Source organism: Marmota marmota, unplaced genomic scaffold, assembly GCF_001458135.2.
Source record: "Marmota marmota marmota unplaced genomic scaffold, marMar, whole genome shotgun sequence".
NCBI lineage: Eukaryota > Metazoa > Chordata > Mammalia > Rodentia > Sciuridae > Marmota > Marmota marmota.
In genome coordinates, this window is record NW_026000020.1 from 5,591,713 (window position 1) to 5,607,113 (window position 15,401).

At 42.4% G+C, this 15,401-nt stretch overlaps 2 protein-coding genes across 14 annotated transcripts in view; both read right to left on the minus strand.

Moving 5' to 3' along the window:
- Positions 1-15,401, minus strand: part of Inpp4a (inositol polyphosphate-4-phosphatase type I A) — a 135,347-nt gene that overhangs the window by 71,295 nt on the left and 48,651 nt on the right. The gene's annotated exons all lie outside the window — the stretch shown is intronic.
- Positions 4,286-11,109, minus strand: LOC125618820 (STING ER exit protein-like). Its single transcript, XM_048810308.1, has one exon. It carries the CDS (start codon positions 7,235-7,237, stop codon positions 6,569-6,571), a length of 669 nt encoding a protein of 222 aa, XP_048666265.1. The 5' UTR covers positions 7,238-11,109; the 3' UTR covers positions 4,286-6,568.

The following is a 15,401-nucleotide window of genomic DNA, read 5'->3' on the forward strand; positions in this document are numbered from 1 at the left end:
AAAATAAGACACCCTGAAAAGAGCGCAGTAAAATGCCTGTGCCAAGCAGCACGTGCGCCAAGCCCTGGGTCTGGGTGCTTGCAGTCTGGGCGATGAGAGATGAGTTAAAAATAGCAGATGTGACATTAACCGGGCATCAAGAGCAGCTGTGGTTGGTGTGTGGTCCCCTTGGCCACCTCTGCTATAACAAACCCTCCTACCTCATGCTTCAGCCACTTTTTCTTAAACACCTACAATTTCTTGCTTCTATATCTCATGCTGTTTCTTATGCATAAATTGGTATTTTCTTACACAAACAGTTGAAGGTCCATTATGGAAAATTTAGGAACTCAGAGACGAACAGGGAAGCTTCATCAGGAGCTATGCCACAAGAAATGTAACAAAAACATATATGGCAGACAATCTGAGGCCACACTGGTGGTGGCCTAACCTCCTCGGGAACCCACCCTTGCTCCTTTCCAGCCAGGGCATCCCCTACTCCTGTGCCAGCACCAGGGGTTCTGGAGGCTTTTCTTGTGGTCAATCTAGTGTTCTCAGACATTCCCCTCTCACTCCCATGCACGAAGCGACACTTGTCATTTGATGAGTTTCCCAGTACAACAAAGACAATGAGAACCCTGTGTTGAATGGTGACTGCCTATGGAGTCATCAGGGCTGCCTATGGAGTCCTGGAGACAATGTCCACAGTGTCAGTGCTGTTCTCTCTCCTATGACTGTCAATGGCTTTAACAAGTCTCATTTCTTGCTCCACTGTCAACTCAGCCACTTGAAACCCTCCCACAATTAACTGAAAGTTCGCCTCTATGTTGGCAGGGAAGACCTTCCATTAGTGCCACAGAAATTTACAAATAGGTGTATAAATGGATTGAGGAAACCATCATTATCTACCAACTCCCACATCAATGAGAACACATGGTTTCTGAAAACTGTGAGCCAAAGTGACAAGGACAATGGCTTACCTGTGACCTGTGGGTCAACTTATCTGAGTGAGGGTCCACACCAACCCCTGAAGGAAAGTATCACACATCCAGATGCCCCCCACCAACCCAGGGCACTTACTCAAGCTTGTCCTAGAAGATACAGCTAGAAGTCTACACAATGTAAACCCACCTGGCCTGGGCTCCTCTGTGTCTGGGTGGGGCTCTGAACTCCAGTAACAGGCTAGGTGTGCCCTGTTCTTTGCCTGAGGCAGGTCTTTCTATTCTCTTTTCTTCTTCCACCCAAACCCAAGCCTGGGAAGGCCTGTCCTGGTGGCTGCTTTTACCTCCCTCCACCCAGAGGCCACAGGAAGCTGGACCCTACCTCCACCAGGAGGCCTCCATCTCAAGTTCTGCCTCTCCTCCTTCTCCTTCAGGAGTAGGATGATCACAGCTACTCATGCCTCCTTAGGACAGCACCCCATGCCCCCATTCCTAAGGGGTTCAACAATGAGGCTTTCATGGTAGACAGGTTCTGGAGACTTTTGCTATCGTCATCCAAACAGGTAAGACATTATCTCCTTATCTGCAGTTTCACTTTCCAAGTTTTCAAATGACTAAAATATTAAATGGAAAATTCCAGAAGTAAACAATTCATCAGTTTTAAATTGCATGCCATTCTGAGCAACATGATACAACCTGTCCTACTCCATTCTGTCCAAGAAGTGAATCATCTTTTGGTCCACTGTATCCATACTGTATATGCTACTGACCTGTTAGACATATAGCAGTCATCTCAATTATGAGATCTAATGGTATTGCGGTGCTTGTGTTCAATTAATCTTTCTTGTACTTTCTATTATAATTGTTCTATTTATTATAATACAGCAATTGTCCTATTTTTTGTTGCTTATTATTGTTATCTTTGTGCCTAATTTATAAATTAAACTTCATCAGAGACATGCATGTCTAGGAAAAAACATAGTATATATAGGGTTTGAACTATCCATGTTTTAGGCACTCACTGGGGAGCTTAGAACATATCCCCTGAGGTCAAGGGGGACTACTGCATTAACAGCCAGTACTCCTCTGCTGCACAACAGTGGAGAAACCCAACTCACTCAAATGAGCCTAAGTGGAAGCTCATCCCGTGTGTCCTAAAGATTCTAGACTGACTTGGGAAACTGGAGCAGGAACACAGCTAGTCAAGCCCATCTGAAGTAGGATGGAAAAAAAAAAAATAAAAGGTAGAGACAAAAGGAAGAATAAGAAAATATAAGCTTAATTTAAAAGCTTTGTTCTAAAGCTCCTCATACCCTCACTTCCCAACCCAGTTCTCTCTCTCAGGCCTATCACTACCAAATTTTTGGGAAATCTGTAAATCTTAAGAATTAACATAAATTCACCCACTTAAAAAAGTTAACTTGTGCACTCTTAATCAGCCCACATAATAATTAAGCAAAGAGAGATGCACTATTTTAAGAAACCTGTAATACAGGGTACTTCCCAATATTATCTACTGATCAAATAATGGAGACCACCTAGGCCTAAAGATCCTGAGAATGACCAGACCTCCATAAACTTATGTCAACCTTCTATACCTTCCATGTCCACTCATCAAGTTTCCTTTAAAAGAGCCCAAGAACTCTAAAGTGTCTCTCACTCCTGAGATAGCCCATGTTCTCCCTTGAACATGTATTCCTTGCTTTCTTAAACCTATATGCCTCTAACTTGTCCTTAAACTAATTTCTCTGATGTCTGTCGAGAACCCCACTCACTCTGAGTTGAGGTCCCCCTGTACAGGAAATTCCTTGGTCCTCCTCAGGTTGCACATGAACTCCAAAGCCAAGAGACAGGCAGCCCTCCTCAACTCCCCTCTGCTTATCCGTATCAGTCTCCTCACTCACAGATGAGCCAGTCTACGTAGTGGGAAGTAAGGCAGCCCCCAACTTTAAACTCCCCAGTGTCGTGTAAGCCCCCAGAGAGGCTGACTGAGTGGCTCCTCTCCTAGCCTTCTCCAGGGAAAGTAATCGAAGGGCTCAGCTCAAGCCAGGTACCCATGGCTGGAGGGCTGGGGTCCTACTGTAGCACCAGACCTCCCACACTACTTAAGAGTTTGGGTGAAGGAGAGTTCCTACAAAGAGATTGGGGGAATATAGACAGAATCACCTCAGTCCATCTCAACTTTTAGTAGTAGCCAATCGAGACTTACTTACAGCAAGTGTTTCTTAAGATTGCAAAGAGAAAAATGAAAGAAGTCCCAGTGTTAAGTAGAAGTTTTTTATACTGTTTAAAATACATTACATAAACACAGAATTAGGAATAAACTCTTCTTTTTTAGAGCTCTTAAACTGCTAAAAGAGACTTATAAATTAATGGCAAGCAAAACCCCAACATAAATGAACTCAGGTTTATATTACTTTAATGTGGCACAGGGGGCTGCTGCATGGGAACCACTGCAGGATCACAGCTTAACTGACTCCAGTTAAGTTAATCAATGCTATACCCCTATTTCACCCCTGCCCTGCATGAGGCCACCCAGAAGCTATCTGGTTAAAACAACTGTGGCTAGCCACTTCCTGAGAGCTGTCAAGCAGGAAGAGGAGCAGGATACAGCTCTACCCTCCCTGGACTATGAACAGGGAGTCAAAGAATCCAAGGTGGTGGATACTTCAGCAAGTCACTTTTCATCTTTTAAATCAAAGAAATTACAGAACAAAATATGGCACAATTCTGAAAAAAACACTGGTCCTCTCTCCTTGACACCTGCCCCATCCAGGGGAGGGCTTCTGGAGGTGCCAAACTCAAGGTGGTGCCCACCCTCCTCAAGCCTGGGAAGAGCAGCCATCATTTGCCCTCAGTCTGTTTACAGCATCACACTCCTCCAGGGCTTATCGATGTCTGCTGCTGGTATATGCCAAGGGTCAAATTTCTCCATGTTTCCAACCCATGGGAGACCAAGAGGTATCAAGCCTGCAATGCCTCTGGCTGCTTGCCTGCCTTCCTCTGGCCTCGGTGGGCAGATACACCCTGCCCAGAGACTCCTTGGGTAGTAATCCTCACTGGGGAGGAAGTGTATGTGTGAGCACCATGACACATCCTGCAGATGTCTTCCATGTCTCTTGATGCATTGGTTCTCTTACTGCAGGGCAGGGCAATGAGGATGGAGATTCTTGAGTTAACACCTGGCAGCCAGGTACACTGGGGTAGAGGAGCTCCCTCAAGGTCACAGCTGTGGAGAGAAGTCAGGACCTAAAAACTGGCCTTACTAGTCCAGTCCTCTTTCTCATATGCAAAACAGAGCACAGAGCACATTAATTCAAGTTACAACCAAAAGCTTATAAAAGATGCAAACATTTTCACTTCTAGAGGTTTTTTTTTTTTTTAATTTCACAAACATTTAGTATTTTTTCATAGTGAATATTTTGCAAAAAAGGGGGGAGGTGGTTCTCTCCAAAATTTCAATATGGCTCTTTACCTCTTATACTAATATTAAAACACTATCTGCTATAAAATAATATGAGTTAATAGAATAGAGGAACTATGCTAATTTTTAAACAATTATTTCAACATAAAAGAATAAAACATAATAAAGAGCATATGTTGCTTGGTGCTAATGACATAACATTTTTTAATCATATAGATGAAGCAAAACATACAACATGAACCAGATATTGAAATGGTTTAGAACTAGTCTAAAGACAAATATTTCAGAAAATATGTAGAAATGTAACCACAGATTTGTTATAGGGAGTTAATGCACTTTTTTGGTTTCTCGAAATGAAAATGCGTTCTGATATTAATAATATATATTCTAAAAATTATACAGGAGAAGCAGTTTTCATGTTTTAGTTTTTAAATCAAACTTTTGTCTTTACCACATACAGGATTTTGGGAAACTTAAACTCTCTGAGTGTCAGAATACTAATTTTTAGAATGGGTACAGTAACATCTTAAAGAATTATCATGTTGTTTAGATAATACCTGTAAAGTACTTTCCCTGGCATCTGACACATACTAAGTACTCAATAAAGAGTGGTGAGTACTTTTTCTATTACTAGTACTATTTTTCATTATTTACTACTAATAATCACCCTTCAAATCTAAAAATAAAACAGCTTTAGAAGAATTGAGTATGACTGTAGTCAAAGAATAAAATATTGGATTTCAGAGGTGGTACAGATGATATCCAGACTGTAATCATGGGAGTTTATGGCTACAGTGAAGTAAAGGTAGAGGTCATTGTCAGGAGTTGAGGTTGAGAAACTGTGAGGTGGTCAGAGTTGTTCACCCACATTATGATTACTTCTTTCTCAGAATAAGGATAAGAGATGAGGTGGAGAGGAAGATTCAGTTGCGAAAGCCTCACTGGATGTAGGAGAATAACTTGGAAGATGATAACATGCCCCATTTGAAGCCTTCCCAGGAACTCCATCCCCCCTTTTGTCCAGCTCAGGCTAGAATACATCTACCTGGTTCTAACCTACTTTTCCATGCAATAAAGAAATCAGAAAGGGCACAAAGAAAACTGTACTACCATTTCCCAGCAGCACCTCAAAAACAAGTCTTGGGTGCTTGCTAATAACTGCAATCCACTGTAGATTAATGAGGAGGTTAACGTGCTTTTTGACCCCACACTTTGTAATATGGAGAACAGATAAAAATATGGATTCAAATAAATACACAGATATTGACATCATTGAAGCAGCATGACATAAAATAATATTTATACACACAACATTCCTCTGCAAATAGCAAATGTAAAATAAAAGATACTAGCAGATAATTTTGTTTATCTCATGTACCACACAGAGAAGCAGTACTCCTAGCTGTCTCGCTAGATGGTATCTCCCTTGGGTTACTTATTAAGACCCTATTTTAACTCAAATTTGAGCTAACCAACTCCCTCACTACAATCTGGCTTTTCCTTTTGGGGTATGTGAGCACACGAGTGCGAGCATGCACATGCATATGTGGTGCCAAGGATGGAACCCAGGACCTCACACATGCCTAGCATGCACTCTATGACTGAGCAGTATCCCCAGCCCTGTGGCATCTCCTTCTTTAAGTATAAAGTCTAATATAGTATGGCTCACCTACAGCTCCAATATTTGAAGTAAAGAGAGCTTTATGCAGATTTTGGCTTTCAATGGAACTCTGCTGACAGTACAAAGATTCAAATCATGGCCATTCCTAAGAACCATTCTAAGACCAGAGACAGAGTTACTTAAAAGGATATGACTTGTTGTAATTTTAAATATAATCCATGCTACTTTTCTCTATGACACAACATAATATTTTTTCCAAAAGTCTTTCAATATTCTATTAACTGGAAAAGGAATAAAAAGTCATTTTATAAAATAGAGACACTCAAGCACTGATCTATTCATAAAGTTCTTACACAGCTGAAGAAGTTTACATCAAATGGACAAAAATTAGTACAGAAAACCTACATAAAGACTTAGAAACATCCACCTCTTAGAAAGCAGGTCAAATGGACTCAAAGACCTCACTGAATACAAGAAAGTCAATGGGAAATAAAGTAATGCCTTCTCCTGGGAATAAACAGAAACCAGTCCATATAATCAAGAAGTTATTTTTCTTCTTCATCTAAATGCTTGCCTCCATCTGGGCTCAGAGAAAAGCTTTGGTCATTTGAACTGGTTGTCAATCAAGGTCCCCTTCATTTTAGCTTTCTTGGCTTCTAGTTCAGCCAGCTCTTGCAGTCGCCTCTTGCTCATGCCTTTGCGTTCCAGCTGTTTTTCAATCACTTTGGCATTCTGTGCATAGGAGTCAGCAACTTCCCTAGCCTCAATCTCCTCTTCCTCTTCATCAATGGTAGACACGGTGACAGAGCTGAACTTGCCCATGTCTTTGGTCCGTTTGGTCATCATCACCTTCTTTGGAGGCTCTTGTTTCTGAGTATATATATTTGTTTTCCCAAAACCCTGACCAAATTTCACTACTGCTCCATCCACGATGAAGGTCACAGGGGCATTCTTCGGCTGGGACTGGTAGAAGAGCGGTAGTCCACACTTGGCACACTTCTTCCTGTATTGTCGTTCAGTGCCTTCAGGCCTCCGAAGATACACAGTCTCCTCATCTTCTGTATTACAAAATTTGTGAGCATGTTTAGCAGCATCAATCACACGGGATCGGTCGCGAGGCCTCATGGGCAACTTCTCTAACTGACAATCCAGCACCAGGACCATCTGGCCACACAAACAGTAGTAGACGTGGAGGGGCTTCTCACCATCATCATATTCCTCGCGATCCCGGGTATCGGAGCAGACAACCGACCGAGACACTACTTTAGGCATAGTCGAGGTTTTCGTTTTTTAAGCACGTTCACATCTATTATTTTTGTCTTATATTATTTATTGGACTATAATTTTCTTCCTTCCATCCCTTTCAGGAACCCCTGGAAGGAAACAGTTCAGATTCAAAACACACTAAATGATATTTCCCTCTCTTTCCCCGCCCATCATCTTTACAAGTGTCCCCTGTGGTCGCTCAGGCTCTGACCCGATCTCCAGCCTTCATATTAAGCAACACAGATACCAAGAGGAAATGGATCTTCCTGGAGAAGGCAAGAACACTTCAGGATGGGAGCAGCTTCTTTGTATCCTTCATGATTGATTTCCATTTCTTGGGCTGAAACTAAGCTCCTTGAAAACAAAGTCAATGTTTTTGTTCAAAATATTTCAACTAAAATTATTAAAAAAACAAAACTTTTTGAACAGGATTGAGATAAGCCTAGCCAACAATACCAACTTATAGTAAAGTGAAAAGGCAAAAAGAGGAGCCAACACTTAGGTAAGTATTGCACAAAAACAAGATATTTCAGTGGGAAAACAGGATGGGCAATGCACCCCCCACACACCATGAATCAGCAAGCTGCAACTTAAGACAGGGCTTCTACGGTGACAAGCTGGCTCTATGAGCAGGGGCTTCTGTTATTTTTGTACAAGTACTTGCAATTTCCTTCTCTTATGGTTCCCAACAGGTTCCATTCATTTACTGGAAAACATTCTGGTTTGACAAGTGATGATGTATCAAGGTGTTTTGAGAAACAGTCACCATGCTGTCCTCAATTCACACTGGTGACACATTCTACAGTTCAAGAATGAAGCCTACATCCCATTCTTCTTACAAAAACTTCAATGGTCAAGAAGTTTAACAAGGGAAGCACCACAGAGAGTAAACCAGCTCAACACAAGGGCAGTGCTGGCCACATAAAAATAGCAGGCCAGTGGGGGCCTTGCCCAAGGTCAGCCTGCTCATGAGATACAACCATTCCAAAGCCTTTACTAGTACTTAAGAGCAAAGTGCACTCTTGACATAGGAGATAAGCTCTCACTAGCTCCCAGAGGGGCTAGTCAGATGCTTGGACCCTAAATGTCCCAAGGGCCCATAACACTGGTCACCAGTGGGTGGCACTATAGGGAAGTGGTGGAACTCTCAGGAGATGGGGCATAGAAGGAAGTTAAATGGTCAGGGGCACACTCTTGAAAGGGACATTAGAAGCCTGACTCCTTCCTGTCTATCTTCCTTCCCAGCTGTCATGTGGTGACCAGGTTTTCTCTACTCCATGCTCCCACTACCAGGTGCTGCCTTACTACAGGCTCAAAAAACAGTAGGGTTGAGTAAACATGAACTGAAACTTAGGAAACCATGAGCCAAGATAAATCTTTCCTTCTTTTAAGTTATTCATTTCAGGTCCTTTGTCACAGAGACAGAAAGCTGACTAACCCACTGACTTGGTACTACTCAAGACCTTTAAGAATGGGAAGCTCCACATTCTAATTTATACTGAAAGCAAAGCCAGGTTTCAGTTTTATTTACTGGAAAGCAAATTACTAATTCAAGACTTGAAATCCAGGCAACCTTCAAAACTCCCTGCTAATGGAGCTTCAGGAAAACAAAGGGAGGATACTTATCTGAAGATGGTCTTAGGCCTATTTGCAAACACTGGTGTCTGCAATGCATAACAGTGTGCAGAATTCCAGCTCCAGCCAAACCCCTTGTTCCTGCTGATCCCTCTGCCATTCTCACCCTGGCACCTTCAGCAGGATAGCACGTGAGCCCGTGAGGCACTGGCAGATTCACTCTATATACATTATTTCTTCCTAGATCACCACTGAAAGAGCAGAACAAATAATAATTTGAAAGTTCCTGTGTTTCAGGTGCCTTGAGTTGGGTAAGTCTGATTTATTTTTATCACCACTAAGAAAGCTTATTTTCTAATTCACAAATGTAGAAGTTGGCTTCAAGAGAAAACATATTTTCTAAGTAGCAACAAAATTCCTTAAAGGGCTCCAAATGCAAAGCAACAACCACAGATCAATGAAATGCCAGGAAGACAAAGTTATTTTTGAATCAAGGCAGGAAGCCAGGAGACTAGGAACGACCTGCCCAAGGCCTCCCAGTGGGCACCACCAGCCAATTCTGTTTCTAGCTTCCTCACCAGCAAATCAACATCAAGGAGAGATGTCTTGGTCTTCTAAGTACCTCGGAAATACTGAATCACACATTCTGCATGCTTAACTATATGTAGCTCTCTAGTGAAGTGGTATATTATCTACCTGCTTTAACTGTAAAAATGGAAACCGTTTTAATCATTTATTGATGGGTGGAACACTTTACTAAGGTAAAGTGTTCAAAGAACTTCAGTGCTCCATATTCTTATAAAAAAAGAAAAAGGAGTCAGAGGAGGAGGAGGGGGAAGGAGAACAAACCTCTTGCTCACTTGATCCAAACCAGAAGGATCCTGCCTAATCTACAAGGATTGCAATGAGCATCATTCCTTACCAGCTGAGCAAAGAGTGACCTGTGCTCAGGCCTGGTAAGGCTGGGTCAAGATGCACCTGCTGAAGAACAGACAGGCAACAATTACAACCATCACACAAAGGGAAACTCCCTTAGCCCGGCAGGTCTGCAAGGGTTCCAAAGATCAGTCTGACACCAGCACAACGAAACCTAAAGTCAAGCCATGCTCACCAGCTCTGAAGGATGCATTGGTTCTGCAGATATAAAAAATAAAACTCAAACAACAAAAGAAACTAAAACCACCTGATAACTCAAAAACCCAAGAAATTTCCAGTCCATTAGCAAAAACCTTATACCAGGGCCATATTTTGTCTTGGAGCTAGACTTTCCAAATTACCTCTCCCATGCAGTACAAAAGTGAGATTGTTCCAAAAAGCTGCTAGAACTAGTTTCCCTTTCTTTCACTGTGGCCTTATTCCAGAAAGATTCCTAAGCTGGTTATGTTTCTGAAGAGAATGTGAATGGGTTGGGATATCTGTGTAATCCTAAGAAAAGTGTCAAGAGGTACTTTAGCCATTACTTCTTTTTTCTCAAATATTTGCAGCTGAATTCTGAAATAAAGAGAATGCACTGAGAACAAAGGCCCCCACAAAGTTTCTCCCTGCCACATAGCACATGTAATGCTACTACCACCGAGACAGTGAAAGCTAATTAAAAGCTCTACTTAGGCTTTTTACATTTTATTGTAAATATTCTTGGCAGTTGGGTAGTAAAGGGAACAAAGAAAATATGTTTTCAAAATTCAATTTTCAGATTGTTGCCATCTCTCATTAGAAGAAACCTGCAGAAAAACTAAAAGCTGGAAACCGGCATGAAGCAGGTACATCCTCCGAACCCCTTAAGCCTCCCCTTACCAGCCCACTTCAGGCCCAGCCTCCTTAACACAGGCCAGGACACTGACAGTGCAGCCAGGCAGGGTGGGCCTCTGCAGGTGGAATGAGCTCTCTCATCTGGAGAACACAGGTGTCACCTAACACCCTAGACTATGATCTGGCCCTATAAGTGGAGCTCAGTGAGAACTAGGCTCTTGGAGAGAACTGCCTACTCACTGGGCAAGGTGAATACATTCACAACATTCCAGAACGCTGGATGGGGAGGCAGTGGGCACGCTGCATGAAGATGACTGAGGTCGTAAATTAGCCTGAGCTACTGTACACATAGCCAAGGATCCTAACAGCCGTGCAGTTGAAAACCAACAGCACACTCAGTACAGCCGCATAGGGCACATCTACCTACTATCAGTGAGAGGCAGAGAAATGCAATGGACACAAATGACACAAAGTCAGAACACCTAGGCTCTTGGCCTGGTTCAGGTCTTCATTTAACCATTCAGTCTCAGGCAAATCACACTCTGGGCACCTCATTGCACCACCTGCCACCCCTCATCCCCATGCCATCCCCACCCACCCAAACTACTGTGCTACACTGGCAAAGTACCCAAAATGATATAAATTATGCTCACTCTATTTTGTCATTTGCTCCTTACAACAAAGCCTGGCCACCACAGAAAATCATTATTCCCAGTCTGAGTGAGGACATTCTGTGCACAACCAACAAGGCTGAGACAAGAAGTTGTCATCTCCCAAAGTTGGCACGGACCCTACAGTACTTTCTGAATTGCAGGCACCCAGGGGGCCATTGCTTCTAGCATGACTTATACTATGGCTCATGAGTTTTTCTTCAAATAAATTTTTAACAAATGTGCTACATGAACTATTTTGATAGCTAAATATTTACTTAACTATTCAAATCTAAAGCTTGCTGCTCTCCTACCAGGGGCAGTGACAAAGATTCTCTGTTGGCCAAACTTTGGATCCTGAACATTCTTCTAGGCCCATCTGTGCATTACCTAATAAGAATCCAGGTTTAGCCAAGAGCCCTGCTTAGGTAGTTTAGCAAGGACCTCCCACCCAGGTATCTGATCATCATCCATAGCTGATCAAGATCATCATCGCTGACCAAGATCATCATCCCTTACCACCACCACTACTCTAGTACATGACTAGTAACTCTGGCCTATCCTTAGTAAAAAAAAAACTGGTTAGACCAGTTTAGTCAGAATCCCCCTGACCCCTGATGTTCTCTCTAAGTAATTTTCCATCCACTGATCCCCACCCTACTCTTTGGCTATATGTTTCTACTTGCCCTCTGTAATTGAAACTGCGCCTAATCTCTCTCCCGAATGCAAGACCCTGTTGTGTCTCTGAACACATTGAGGTAGTCCTTTAAAAAACTGTCCTTACCATGCTTTAACAAGCATCACTGAATGGTTTTTTAATAGCAGACCTGCCCTTTAGGAAACACTGGACCAAGAGAGGGCTCATGGAGCCAGTGTGCCATCTCCATCTTCATCCCCAACCCTCAACCAACTGTCTGACTGTTGGAAAGCTTGACTCTGAATCCATGGCCACTGCCATAAAGTGGGAAAGATAGTCCTACCTACAAGGTTTGCTGGGAGAGGGATGTAGTTCAGTGGTAGAGCGCTTGCCTTAAACCCCTTAGTACCCAAAAAACAAACCAACAGAAGGTTTGTTGAAAATCTCAAATAAGAAAGTGCATGTGAGAGTTTGTAGACCACAACTCACGATGTTAAATTTAATGTTTCTAGGTCTTGCTAAGGGTCAAACGAGATAGGATTTGGGTGGAAGTTAGGATTTAAACCTTAAGTGACACATTATTTCTGAAGAATGATAGCCTGAGGTATGAGCAATGAGAACACCTGCCCAGAAATTATATCTGATCCAGTTGGTGACATCTCCTGTGGTTTTCGCTGGGCCCCACAGGTAGTCACTGGGCACCCCAGTGATATTATGCTGGGCTCTGGGCCCACGTTCCTACCAGACTTGGGTGGGTGGCCTGACACCTCCAACCTTACTATTTCTTTAAACAACAATCTCCTCCTCCTTTCCTCATGAACACTACCGAGAAAGATTTTCTATGTGGAGTTAGAGGATGTGGGAATCTCTCTACTTTCCCCTCAATTTTGCTGTGAACCTAAAAGAGCTCTAAAAAACAACTTTATTAATTAAAGTTTGACACTAATTTGACACTAATTCCAAAGGGGTTTTTAGCTGCCCTGCCCTAGATAGTCAGAAGAAAGTCTCCAAACACATCAGCGATTCAGCCTTTTAAGGTATAAATTCTAGAGTCCGACATTCATCAGATCACTTGGAACAACATTAAGAAAAGGCTTAAAATTTCAAATAAAGTCAAACAGATATAGCACTCTGCAGACCTTAAACAAGGCTGCATGAGAAGATCAAATCTCACATCCAAGGAGTGGAAAACAGAGAAAGCGCAAAGCAGGTCTGAAAACACCCATGATGAACCATCAACACTGCTATAGCAGGGAGAGACGGAAGGGGTCAAAACCCTAAGCAAACCTGGCATTCTGGGAATGGCTGCTAACATTCCATCCTGTTTCTACGTGCCACTGTGCACATCAGCCAGACCCCATAGCAGGTGGACAGATGGCAAACAGACATGATGGAGCAGAGAGAAGACAACCTCCAAGGCAGCCATTTTTAATTTACTACATCTTCCTGGCTTCCACCTTTACAATTCTGAATGGGGCCGCTTCCCCAGTTGCTCAAGGAGGCAGAAATTGGCAGTCACTCAGGTGGGTATGAGAAAGAACACTGAGTCTCCACTTTTAATGTGTGGTAGTCTACTCTGGCTGCCATAACATAATGTGCCTCAGAAACAAGACACTTATTTTCTCATGGTTCTGGAGGCTGGCGAGTCCAAGGTCAAGGTGCCAGCCACTTCAGTTCCTTCTGAGAGCACACTCTTAAGCCAGCGGACTGTGCCTTTTTGCTGTGTCCTCCAGCCAGCTTTTCACTTCGTGTCTTTTCCCTGGTGTCTCTTCTTATAATGACACCAGTCCTACTGGATTAGGACACCACCTTCATGACCTAATTTAACCTTAACTACCTCTTTATATACCCTACCTTCAAGTGTAGTCATACTGGGGATCAGGCTGTCAACCTATGAATTTGGGGAGGGCACAAGTCAGTCACACCAAGACACCTTGCACATTCTACCTGATACTTTCCATCCAATGCAATGCTCCAGTCTATCACCTGAGCTGGTGCTGCAGCCAGTGGGAGGCTGAGGAGCAGGAGAGCCCAGCATCTGCTCACAGAGGGTGCAGGCCTGCACATCAGATGTGAGGGGTGTAACGGAGGCAGAGGTGGTATCAAGCACTTCCCTGTCATTATCTCACTGAGTGTTGAGGGTGATGCTTGAAACCCGGTGTTGCAGAGGGAAAAGCGACCCTCAGTAGAACCAGGAACCAGCCCCGAACTCTGTCTCCCTCAGGGCACAGCTCTTGCCTTTCTCCTCACAAGCACATTTAAAAGACACTTTGGAAAAACAGACCCAGAATAAGTCAGAGATGGCTGAGGGCTCCATCCAGAAACCTGATGAAATTTCTTTTCCAGTAGAATCTTTTAAAAGTGTAAAATGCATCTTAATAAAAGCCCTTTGGGGTGACAAGGGAATAGACTTTTTGATGCTATTTTCCTCTTCATTAATTGGATATTTTCTTTTAAATTTTTTCCATATTTTTAATGATGCGTTTATACACAATGGTGGGATTCACTGTTACATATTTGGAGATGCACACCACATAATATAGATATTTTCTAGTGTAACCTCTCTCTCATTCCTTCACTCACAGGATCCCAGGGAGATACAGAAATAGTACTCCTGTTCAGTTCTAGTGCCACTTCCCCATCTCATCTATTATTGGTATACACAATACATTATAATATATATATATATATATACATATATATATATATATATATATATACACACACACACACAAATATTGTTACACAACCCCAAAACACTGTCATAATTGCTACTCTGTACAATGTTGTCTTTAAAGAAGAGAGGCGAGCAGTACAAGCTACAGAGCTAGTTTACCAGCCTTCTCCACCTTTCCTCCTGAGGACGTGGTCACCATGACGTCCGTCTCCATCCTCAATAGAGGTTTGCTCCATCTGCCTCCATTGTGCTACCAATGCCAGATGCACCTCATTTCTCAATGTTGTATCATCATGCACATCATAATTATGTATGTGTTATTTTCTAAAACCACTTTTTAAAATTGGCTAAAAGAAGAAAGCAAAAAAATTATGCATTTATAATTTCATAGTTACCTTTACTGGCAGTCTTTGTTTTCTCATCTGAATTTAAAATGTCATCTGGGGTCATTTGCTTTCAGCCTAAAGAACCTCCTTTTAGTATTTCCTGTAAGCTAACAACAAATTCTCTAGTTTTTTGTTTTGTTTTTGAAATCTGAAAATGTCTTTAATTCACCTTCATTTTTGAAAGATGTCTTTGCTGGGTAGACATACTAAGGTGGCAGATTTTTGTTGTGTGTTTCTTTCACACTTTGTGCTGTCCCACTGCCTTCTGGGTCCACTGTACCTAATGAGAGGTTAGCCGTTCATTTCTCCCACCTACAGAATGAGTCCTTAGTCTCTTATTGCTTTCAGGATATTCTCCTTGTCTCAACATTTTTACTTTGCTGTGCCTGCAGGTGAATCTTTTGGAGTCTAACCTACTTGGAGTTCACTGAGTTTCCCAGATGTATAGATAAATGTTTTTCACCCATTTTTTTTTTTTTTTTTTGGTCTGTAGAAT